The following is a 12,653-nucleotide window of genomic DNA, read 5'->3' as shown; positions in this document are numbered from 1 at the left end:
GTTTTTCCTTAATTAAGAAAATCATACAGTAAGAAATGGGTGAAATCTTCCCCAACAACTAGAAAATTGTGTTATATAGGACCACTGCTATGAGTGTGAATTATTAGCACACATTTGTTGATATACATCTACTAAATTTAAAAATTTTAGCATTTTAAATATGTTATATGTGCATTGCAGATACTAATAACTTAGTGGCTTCTTGACATCTCCTATAGAGGGGAGGTCAGTTCAATTTAAATTTGAACATACTTCAGACTTCTTAACTATGCTGATGGTTCTTGATGAGGTCAGTGGTGGAAATCAAATTAAATAATTTTATTCTTTTGTACAATACAATGTTGATTTTTTTTGGCTTAGTTAACCTCAGTAAATGAAAACAGATTATCCCTCTCAGTTGTGCTTTCTTACATAATTTGATGCTACTGCAGCAATTTCTCAGTATAAATCACAAACTTTTGAGAGTCTGGACTAATTAAACCTTGGGCTTTCATAAATTTGTTCACAGGACAATAATTATGGGCATATGAGGTTATTGGAGTTCCCGAGGTTCCACATAAGCAGTTGAAAATTAAACTTGTTGAAAATATCTGCCTTGTTGAATCACAGGTAATGATCAAGAATACTGGGGAGAATAATATACAATTTAAAATTTTTTTCAATTTCTGTATAGCATTAAGCCTTTATTTCTCAAATCAATAACTCATATAAAGATAATACTTTGAAGCTTTCCACTAAAATTCAATGAAATTAGCAACTTATATCTGAAACCTGAAGTAGACTTCTAATTGACCATTTAAGAAAATAAAATTTTGACTGGTTTTATTAGGAGCTCTAGGGTCTTTTTAACTTTTAGAAGTTTTAATAATGTCTTTATTGAGTTAACATAGATTGAGATCATTTGCATTTTAGAAGTGTAGGGTATCCCCTACAGTCCTGTTGTCACACACCAGATCAATATGTAATCTTTTGAGAAACCTCCATACTGTTTCCCATAGGGGTTGAACTAGTTTACATGCCCACCAACTTGTTAGGAAGGTTACTTTTTACACAGATCCTTGCCAGCATTTACTATGTCTGGTCATTTTGATATGGTTCATGGGAAATATTAGCTCCCAATTTTCCCTTCCTGCCTTGCCTTGTCAACTACTCTTATACTATCTGCTTATGAGTTTGACTACTAAGTTTTCTCATCAAAGTAGTATCAGGTGACATTTATCTTTCCATTTGACTTATTTCACTTTACTAAAATCCTAGATAAGACTAGATGTTACATTATTACACATTACAAAAACAACAATAATATATAGTGGGAGAAAATTTTGGCTATGATGTATATGTTTATGGCACAGATTGTGATGATGGGCTTATATAAATACATCATTCTCTTGAACATCATTCTCTTGAAATTTATCAAGTTGTATAGTCAGCATCAACCTACCTTTTGCAAGTCCATCTCTCCTCAATAAAACAGTTTTTTAAACAGAAATTGCTTCTTGATATTTGTCTTTATATATAAGAATATATATTCTTAAATAATTAACTTTTATTTTTTTCCTGATCACTTGGTCTGCCAGTTATGTTCATTATAATAATCTCAAGTCTTTGTTATTACTTTGCATTTATCTATGCCTGTTCTTTCTCTTTATAATTTTTTGACATAATGCTATTTTGTCCTTTTATTTATTAAATTACGTCTGTAATGACATTTTCCCCTCTTCTTTTTTTTTGGCACTAAATTTAATGAATCCAAATGTTTGAGACTTTAAAGCATTCATGGTGGCTTTGTATTCCTTGGGTTTTGTTTACTGGTATAAGTTTATTTCTCTGTCCTATATATTAAAAGTGTCTCACTTTTTTTTTCCTTTTGTTGTAACATATCATCAAAACTCCCATCCCATTTTTTTTAAACCTTGTCCATATTATGGAATCTACATTGTTTTGTCCATTTTTCTTTGCTTTCATACAATGTGGGCAACTTTAAACTCCCATCCAATATTTCTAAGAATTAAATATTTCATTCAAAAAGCAGATGTTTCGATGTCACCAAAAGCCTGGTTTACATCTGACAGGTAAAGAGTGAGGCAGAATTGTATTTGGCATGACTCATACACAATAACAAATTGTATTATGTTCTTGACGAATAGCATACATATTCCTAAGGAATGCTAACACCAAAAGTGCATAGCTTTTAAACTTCTTTCTCATAGTTTTTCATCAGTTATTATGTTTGAACAAATCAATTTGCATGCAATTTCACACAGGTAAATAGAAGTCTCTGAAGTGTTGACTACATGACATGTGTAAATATATAGTCAGAATTTAGAACCTAGGTGTTCGATGTTATATGTGCGTCCAGCAAATACAGTATTAAGTGCAACACATTATTACTGGTGTAAAAAGCATTTAGACAGGTAAAATTTAGGAAAATTACTCACCAAAGAAGAATGGATAGAGATTAGAACAAATAATGTCAAAGTAGATCTGAGAAAATCTGGTAGTAATGAAATAGTGGTTTTAATAAAAGTATTACCTTAAAGAAATGTACAAAATCTGGTATAAAACCAGTACTCTATGACTTTAGTTTTTAAATTACCTGTATTCTAGTATAATACCACAGATTATGCTTTAAGGTTGTAAGTTATTTTATTGTGTAAAATTTCATTCCTCACATGTAACAGATGTACAAATAGAATCATTTTATGAATAGGTCTCCTAAATAATAAATAAGATGCTTACTTCCTTGTTTGAGATCCCTTGATGTTTCTGCATGCTGCACTCAGGAGAATAATGCAAACCTTTTCTAATGGAAAAATGACAAATTTCTTTAAAATTGGGCAATACTATGAATCAAAACCTGATAAACATAATAGTCTATTTTTAAATGTCTTGCATTTTAATGTGGTTGAAATTAAGGCAGTAAGTAATTTCAGAGATTTTCCCTTGAGCTACATAGTTCTTTTCAAATGTAATTATTCTCTGAGTGCATTAGATAATGCTATGTTTCCCACAGCTATGTACATATCTATAAATCATTAATGAGGCAGTTCACTGAAACAAAGCTATAAAAGATTTGCATTACCCACAGAAGCCAGCTTTAATTGACTTCTAGTTATTTATACTTAATTTTTCCTTTCGGGATAATGATTATAAGTAATTTCAGATTCTTTCATTCAGAGAGAAATTAGATGTCTATTCATCAAAAGTATTTTTTTTTTCTGGAAACAGATACTCTGTGACCAATATAGAGACTAAGGCAATATATTTATCATACAATTCTCCGTCATGATGCTTCCTGTTTGCTTCCACAGATTAACATAGCAGGATGTAGAGATACAGAAATGAAAATACATTTGTACCCCTCCCCCCAAAAAAGAATGAGTTCAGAAAACATACTTTTGGGGTCATATTTATTGCTTGCTTTCTTACCATTCAACTGTTTCTTCTGTTTAATAAATTCTGTTGAATAAATTCCACACTCACTTGCATAGCATCCATTATTCTCCAAAAAAGTCCCTCATCCACTTTTCTCCACACCTGCCAAATCTTGCCTTCCACTTCTAGCATCTTCAATTAAGCAGTCATATTTCAGGTCTGTGTTTGGCTAACATTTATGTTCTTTTTTGTGGCTTACATTTATGTTCTTTTTTGTTTGTTTCTTTATATTCCACAATAAAGAAATCATCCAATATTTGTATTTCTACTTCTGAAATATTTCACTTAGCATATTCCCTTCCAGTTCCATCCATGCTATCTCAAATGGTAAGACTATATCCTGTAGAGCTGAGTAGTGTTCCATTGTACATATACTACATGATCTTTGTCTATTTATCTTAACTTGGAAATTTGCATTGTTTCCATGTCCTGGGTATTGTAAATAGTGCTGTAATGATGATAGGAGGGCATATTTCCCTACAAATTAGTGTTTATGCATGTTAACTCTATTTTTAATATTTGAGAAACCTCCATACAATTTTCTATGGGGATTGTACTAGACTGTATTCCCACCAATTTTGTAAGCTGCCTCCTTATTCTCCTTACTGTCACTAGCAATTGTTTCTGGTCTTTTGATGTGGTGATTCTTACAGGGGTGAGGTGGTATCACACTGTGGTTTTGTTTTGTATTTCCATGATAATTGATGATAATGAGAATTTATTCAAGTGATTGCAGTTGGCCATCTGTGTGCCTTCTTTGGAGAATTATCTATTTAGCTTTTCTTCCCATTTTTTGGATTAGTTTATATGTTTCCTTGTAGTTGACTCATGAGTTTCTTGTAGATTGGAAAGTTTAAGATGCATGATGTGTAAATACCTTCTCCCATTCAGGAGGTTTTCTTTTCATTTTAGTGATATTTTCTTTCACTTTGCAAATCCTTTTCAATTTGATGAAGTCCCGTTCAGTTATTTTTGCTTTTGTTTCCATTGCTATTGAAGTCAGGTCTACAAAGATATCTCTGACATCAATTTGGAGTATGTTGCCTATGTTTTTGTTTTTTCTCGGTATTTTATGGTGTCGGATCTTAACAAGTTTTTGATCAATTTTGAATTTTTATTTGTTGTGAGATAATAATCAAGTTTTATTTTTTTTCATGTCTGTCAGGTTTTCCCAGCACCACTTGTAGAAATTTTTTCTTCCCTATTGTATAATCGTGGCTATTTTGACATAAATTTGACATAAATTGTCCTTGTACATTTGCACTCTAAATTCTACTCCATTGATGTATGTGCATGTCTGTTTTCATTTCAATACCATATTATTTTGATGGAAATTGGCTGGCAATGTAGTTTGAATTCTGTGAATGTGATACTACCATTCTTCTATTTTCCTTGGAATATTTTTGCACTTGGAATATTTAATATTTTTATACAAATTTCAGTAATGTTTGTTCAATTTTATTGATGGATGCAATTGAAACCTTCATAGTGACTTCTACTTTTTAACAATGTTATTTCTCCCAAACTATGAGCAAAGATTATTTTTGCCATCTTTGTCTTCTATTTTTCTTAATAATGTCATTTATTTTGTAGTACCAATTTTTTTCTACAACTTTTGTTAAGTTTACTCACAGGTATTTAATTCTTGATGAGATTCAAACGGGATTTTTTTCCCCTTATTTTTCTTCTAGTTTGTTTTCATTTAGGAACATAATTGACTTGTAGTCTATAAACATCACTTAGGTTAGTTTTTGATTTAGGTTGTTTCTAGGGGACTATTTAGGGTTTTCTATGTGTATTTTATGTCATCTCCAAATAATGGTAATTATACTTATTTTTTTCTAATGTGGATTGCCTATATGATCTAGTTAGGGCTTTCAATAATATGCTAAATAGTTGTGGTGAAAATTGACATATGTGTCTTATACCTGAACTTTTAGAGGAAAACCTTTCAGTTTTTACCATTTAATATGATGTTTGCTGTGGGTTTGTCATATATATCATTTTAATTATGTTAAGGTATCTTCCTTCTATTCTTATGTGTTTTTTTTTTTTTTTTGTCTTTACTGTTGCTGATGTGACTAACTACATTAACTGATTTTCAGATGTTGAACTATTCTTGTGTCCCTGGAGTTCATTCTACATAGTCATGACTATGATCCTTTGGATCTGTTGTTGAATTCAGTTTACTAGGATTTTGAAAATACTGGTAATACTGATGTGTAATTCTCTCTTTTTAGACATTCTTGTCTGCTTTTAGCAACACAATAATGCTGCACTCATAAAATGTGCTTAGAAGCATTTGCTTTCTGATTCTGAGGGAATTTTTCAGTGGGGCATAGATCAATTCCAAAGCTATTAATTAATATGCTTCATATTCTAGGCAGCTTAACCATTGCTAAATCAACACACATGCCTCCCTGGAATTTGTCTTTTCCACACTTCTAATGCATCAGGGCTTAAAAAGGGACCGGAGGGCCCTCCCTGGTCGCACAGTGGGCTAAGTGCAGAACTACGAAGCTAGCCACAGCTGCTTTAGCAAAGTTCCACCTCCACCAGGGAGGTGACCCACATGGTGCATCAGTGTACTTTGTCTATCTGCCTGTTCTGCTCCCCACTGTCTATGGTGAATCCTCTCACTGCCTCTGCAACTCTGGACCGCACCCTCGTTGTTTTATGTATAAATAAATAAATCTAAAAAGGGGGGCCTGAGTTTATGTTCTCAGTCCTATTATCACTTAGTTTAAAAATAGATCTTTGAAAGAAATACTGCAGTGTAACTGCATGAAGGTAAAAAGGGAAAATCTTACATGACCAGTGTTTATTGAGGGTGATTTTTTTTTTAACCTATTAGTGTTAAACTTCAGAATTGTCACCAAAAATAGGTATTTTATATTTGAAATGACAAACACCCTTACCAATGAGAGTTAGCCATCTTCATAATTGAATTTCTTATTATATCTCATAATTTAGCTGCTCATATATTTCAAGAGACTTATCTGTAAACTCCATAAATGGTGAACTTGAGGTCCGAGGCCCTGAGCTTGCAAAGGTTATTCCAGCTCCTCTAGTCATGGTTCCAGGAGGAATATAAGCTGTATACTATTCAAAGAGAGTGAGTGGACAGGGAATGGCAAAACACTGACCCTCCCAATCCTAGAAGATTTATACCTGAGAAAAATTTATATGCAGTGAAACTTCTGCCCCAGAAAGGAGTGATTATCCTTTTCTTAAGTATAAGGTTCTTATTGCTTGGAGGGGAGATATGGTAGTGAAGAGATGGTTGTGGAAACTTGGTAGTGTTTGCATTGAGGTGGAAATAATCCTAGCTCAGGAAAGAGGTGCATGGCTGGCTTCATTCTGGGTATTTTCCAAGCTCAGTCTCCTCTACAGATAGGCCAAAGAAGTGTGATTGAAATAACCAGGGGATTCTTACAATTGCTTCCATTTCCCAAGAAGTTCAGCTACCAACAAGACCTAGAATTCAATCACGCCCATCAACATTAAGTCGGTGTGTATAACCTACCAGATGATGTTAGACAAAAGACATATGGGATGCATGGGCCATGCAAAAAATGTGCAGGTGATCATTATATTTAGTGACTATATTAAAGTTTATGTAGTGCATTCAACAATTCATTAAGTAATGCAACCCTGCCAGTCAGATGACTGAATGAGTTACCCTGTTCACTGTGTTATTGCTGAGGGAGTGTATATTACCAGATCATGCTTGGTTAGCCAGTAAATACCATTGGGAACTTTTGTTCTCTAAAGCAGAGGTAAAGCTTATGGTTTTGTGAGCATTCTTAAAATGTCCATTAACGAGGATTGTAAGAGGATGAAACATCACAGAAGAAACATCTGCGTCTCTGAAAGTAAGTAACAGGGTTCCAAACTAGAGGACCTAGGGTTTCTACTTGACCAGCTAGTGCACTGTAGTGATAGAGCTCATTTTAAAAAAAAGATCTGATAAGAAGTGAAAGTGATACTGTACAGGGAAAACTTAGAGATTGTTGGTGAGCCAGAATTCAGGTGGGTTTCTGGATTTCAGTGGAAATGAACCAAGAAGAAGGTAATGGCAGATTATATAAACTCTAGGAAAGAGGTATGTTTTGGGTTTTGGCTCTCTGTTGGGTGTGGTTTTTTTGTTTGTTTGTTTTTGTTCTTTTACATCTGAACTTTTTAAAAGTTTTTTTATTAGTCTACAATGAATTTTTGGATGCATTAGGCAACTTGGAATTCTTTGGGCCACATTTTGCCCCTCCCATCATTTTGTTCTTCACTGAAGATGGCTCTAGAAGAGACTTTTTAGAAATAATATTCAGAAAAGATTTTTCCAGTTCTTGATTCACCACATTTTCCTGCTTTCCTTTGCAACACTTCATATGTGAAGCTGGTTCATTAATTACACAGCCAGGGAATAACCGTCTGATGTGATTCAATAGCAAAATCGAGAAAGAGAATATTTTGGTTAAATAGGTGAACTAAAGTAAGATTCATGTTGATTTTTCTTTGGAAATATCCAAACCAGAGGAAACTTTACAAAACCTTCCTAGTTCTGATATATTGACTTGTTCTATGACTCTACTTCGTGATCACAGTTTGCTATTTGAAAATAAAAACACTGTGACAATTCACAAAGTCAAATGCTTTATTTATACTGAAATTTAGCAAGTACATTTTTAACAAAGAAGATGTGCTTTAACTTAATATGTTGTGAAACAGAAAAACCATACATATAAGCTTCTAGTCTCTAAAACACTACTGCATTTTTTCTCCCCTTAAAAGACAAAAAGTCAAGCTGAAGTGAGCATAGAAAATCATCAGATATGGTCAAGTTACTTTAGCCATTAAGATTTAGCTCATATTCTTAAACTTGTCAGTCTAATGTGAGGATAAAGTTTACATCATTTAAAATTTACACACATTTCATTTTTTAAAAAATGTAATGTAGATTGAATAGCTGCTTCAGAAAACAAAGCTTTGCTGATAAACACAATTGAAATTACTCCATGTTGAATAGTTTCAGAGATAAACTGGAATCACAAGCATCTTCATTTATGTAAAGCCAGCGAGGACCTTTCAGGCTGAATAAAACTGTTGGGCCATTGCTAAACAGTAATAGTTACCTCCTTTAAAAAAAAGAAAACAAGTTAGTTCTTCTGAGGAATAATTCTGCTATGTGCTTAAAAATACTAAATTTCTATCATCAGGAATGTAAATGATCTGATGAAACAAACTTGATTTAGTATTGGTAGAAACTAAAATTTCTTAAGATTTGAATATGTTGATGTGTCAGTTTATGAAAATCTTTCAAGTTTGGTGCTATGGCTTCTGTTCTCTCCACAGCACTGAATACACTGAAGATGGGTAAGACTTTTCATGAACTATGATGTCTGTAGTTATCTATATTACTTTGCCGTTTGTATATAATAATACATTAAAGATACCTATGGTTTACCAAAGCAGGGAGAAAGGAATGACTCGTTCTGAGCTACAATAATGTCATCTTTGTACATTTAGGATTTCCTCTCCCCTGGTTAGCCCTGAGACTTCAGATATTGCATGAAAGATTTGTTTTGAATAGCATTTTAACCAGGCTGTTTGGTCAAACAAGTATGTATTTAAATGTTTGCAATCAAAATGATTCATACTGTCTTAGATTTAGAAAATATTTGACAGTATGGGTAAAAATTAGTCACAACCAATTTTCTAAAAACAATTCTGTTTTTGTCTAACCTTGCTTTTTTCCACAATCATGGATTATGTTCCAAGTCTCTGTCCACTTACTTTACAATAAAGGTCACAAAAGAACCAGCATAGAAAGTGTGGGTAGATCAATCTAAATCCATAATCCCTGCTTGAGAAACAATTAAATTCCATGTCCGTGGGTCAAATGGATCATTTTCAGACACAAAGGAGAGCAGATTATCATTAGACTGATACATATGGCCCAAAATATTATTTCAGTCTAGTCAAAGCTGTGTCAGCAGGAAAATATATGCCCTTTAAAACTTGTATATAAAAATTTAAAATATTATTTCTGTGTAGAAAGTTGGAAAAATTTTCTGGACAATACTTCAGGAACAAAAGTAAAGACATGGTAACAAAAGGATAAACTACTTTATGCCTATGTTATTCAGACCAGCTAGAAAATCAGACTTTGAGAGACAGGAATGAGACATTTTGCCAAATAGCCCAAGGAATTCACTGGATTTTTTCCAGGGAACAGAATAAAACCAAACATGAATTTGTGGAAACTGCCTAGTAGTTTGTCACCTCCAGTGAATTGCTCAGACTTTTTTGTGGCATCTGAGAAATTTAGTCTGAGAAATTTACCAGATAATTGTTCTACTTTTCCAATCTACCTCACCCACTCTATACACTGCCTAACTGTCAAAGGAAAGTTCTTCAACATCAAATGGAAGAGTCATTTTACCAGGATTGAAATTTATACAATAAAGCTAAATTTTAAATCATGCAACACAAACTTCAAACATTACAAACTTGAAAGCAACAGCAAACAAAATAAAATCCTGTGAGAAACAGTACAGAAACATAACAGGCAGCAAAAAGTCATTGCCATTTATTCTATAGAAAAATGAAGCTACTGAAGAAAAAAATCTCCTTCCTTTATCAGAATTAATTATTGTCTATTAAAGAACAAAAACAATCTACCACACCCTCATTTAATGTGCCACTTTGCAAGTCCTATCAGAAGCAGTTTCCACAGCAGCTTGAAAATCCAAAGAAAATTAGACAAGACTGTATTAATATGAATCAATTTTTCTATCTAGAATACAATAAATTGAGATTTGATAGGAGTAAACAATTTCTCCTAATTGAGAGGATAGCTGCAAAATAGACTCCTGTGTAGCATTCTGTATTATGTTGACACAAATTGTTACTGTTTTACATAAGCCAATACTGAGGAAGGAGCCAGTATTGACCTGTTAACTGACACAGATCCTTGGAGCAATCTCAAAGTTTGCCACGTTTCAATTTCAAAATGCATTTCAGCCATAATATGAGTGATTTATCATTTAGCAGTAGCTGTCAAAGTAAACTCCTAGATAAAGCAAAAACATCTGGAAGCATAAACAGAGGAGAGCAGTAGCTGAATTTTAATCCAAACCCAGCGTGCTCACTTCATTAGGAACAGGAAACAGCTAATTAGTAATTGAATGTTTCATGTTTTCAAAATGGTTTGTACTTGAGCTCCAAACAGATATGATCTAATATGCATTCAGGATGTAAACAAGATTAAAAATCAGGAAGAGCAGCAAACAAAGTCTCTCCAGAGGAATGTTAGGGAGCTTGGGATCTTACAAGGAGTGACACACACTGACTCACATTTGGGGAAAGCTGACAGAGTTTATTGCTTTAAGGCTTATCAGATAAATAAAAGGGATAATTCAATACACGCAGATGTGTATATTGGTCTAGTGTGATCCCCTCCAAGCAGAAGATGAGCCTCTTCTGATCAGATGAGTTATCTTTAAAGGGCCAAATTCAAGATAGTATGAAACTTGCCTGATGTGGCATATATTTGAGGCTTATAAAGTGGAAAAAGTTAAAATCAGATGTCATAAAGAAGGCAGATATGTGAAAAAAGACTAGGATAAACACAAGAGGATTCCTTATAGTTCAACCAGTCAAAGGATATTTGTACAAAGCGATAGCTTGTTTTTAAGTGATTTAATTTAATAATGGTGTTTAATTTCTCCTTTAATAAGATGTTTAACTGTCAAATAATGAGCATTTCTGTATGTGATATTTTTAGTCACCACTTTGTAATGCAATTCAGAGATTTGATATTAATTTTTTAAACTTTATTTACCTTAGATCTACTCAATAGTCTATTTCTAATTGGAATTACTTCACTAATTTGTGTCAAATCAGCACACCAACTCTACATAAGTAGACATATAGTCTTTAGAGAGCACCAGAAACCAAATGGCTGTGCCTTAGAATAAATTCCTTAAGGAATATAGACTCATTGGAATGTCACATGAACGAATTTAATATTTAACAATGTGTATAGTAGATGTTCTTTCAGAAGACATTGCATGATTGTCACAGAGAATTAGATTATTAGAGAAGGGATTAAAAACTAAGTTGGCCTTTTATTTATGATGAGCAGAGCTTTTGCTACTTCAGAACTTAATTCTAGCACAGATGTAGAAATATATTAAATTAGATTTCACTTTGTATTAGGAAATCACTTAAGGAGGGGCTTTTTTTTTTTTTTTTGATGACAAGAATCCTACTTGGCACATCATGATATTGTTTTATTAGATTTTTAGAGGGCATGATTATAATGATACCAGGTATTTGCCACTAGTCTTTCTGACCAGGTTTCATTCCATAAATCATTAAAACAGTTGAGGCCATTTCCTGGACAATTCAAGCCAAACGACCCATTTAGCTCTAATCATTGGAACATCTTTGGCAAATGGCCATGTCTAGAGCAGAGAGTGAACAGTGGCAAATATCCCTAATGTGATTGACCCAGCATACCTGCCTTTCTCAACTATCTTGTGTCATTATGTTTTACTCTACTTGCTGGTTGTTAACCTGATAAAGAGGAAACAGGATTAAGGATGGGAGGAGAGCAGATAAGAATTAAGAGGGTTATTTTCAGTATCTTCACTTGTGTTTTTTTTTATTGCCTTCTTTACAGATCAGGGATTTGCTAGTAGATAGAAATTAAATGACTTTTGCACCATTGACAGAACAGAGAACTAGGTGCGAAGTTTATAAACTATCACTTTCAATTCCCTTAGAGAACACTAGAGGCAATATGTTCATTTTAGAAGGATGATCTCCACAGCAGTGTAAACAAATGATATTGATCATTTGCATAAATTACCTCCTGACATAATTCCTGTTTTTCTTGCCAGTGAAATATAAATCTGTTTTATAGTAATCACAGATTAAAGTGGGCATGTCTGAATTTAAAATTTTATCAAACCAAAAAGCATTTTCTCTGTCTTAAAAACTCTTCCACTTACCACACTATGGTGCTGTGTGGATTAAAATGATAATGTTTATGAAGTACTGTGAACTTCATCAAGATAGGGGTAATAGAAGAATAAAGTATCATATTCAATCATCAATATTATCCCCCAAAACATGTGAAGCCCATTCTCTAGCACAATTTTCCCTGTACGTGCAAGTTTCTATTTATTAGTAATGAACAAATAATAATCAAAGGT

General features: G+C 33.2%; 1 protein-coding gene across 2 annotated transcripts in view; it reads right to left on the bottom strand.

Annotated features, from left to right (window-relative positions):
- Window positions 1–8,072: 8,072 nt before the first annotated feature.
- The window catches only part of DACH2 (dachshund family transcription factor 2), a 461,558-nt gene continuing 456,977 nt past the window's right edge, over window positions 8,073–12,653 (bottom strand). For both annotated transcript variants that reach the window (XM_004685627.1, XM_004685628.1), the window contains exon 12: window positions 8,073–8,567. In XM_004685627.1, coding sequence (XP_004685684.1) covers window positions 8,518–8,567 — 50 coding nt within the window. In that variant the 3' untranslated portion in view covers window positions 8,073–8,517. The remainder of the gene's footprint in view (window positions 8,568–12,653) is intronic.

This window comes from Condylura cristata, unplaced genomic scaffold, assembly GCF_000260355.1.
Source record: "Condylura cristata isolate star-nosed mole 26May11 unplaced genomic scaffold, ConCri1.0 scaffold00019, whole genome shotgun sequence".
Lineage (NCBI taxonomy): Eukaryota > Metazoa > Chordata > Mammalia > Eulipotyphla > Talpidae > Condylura > Condylura cristata.
This window is presented reverse-complemented; position numbering and strand designations above follow the sequence as displayed.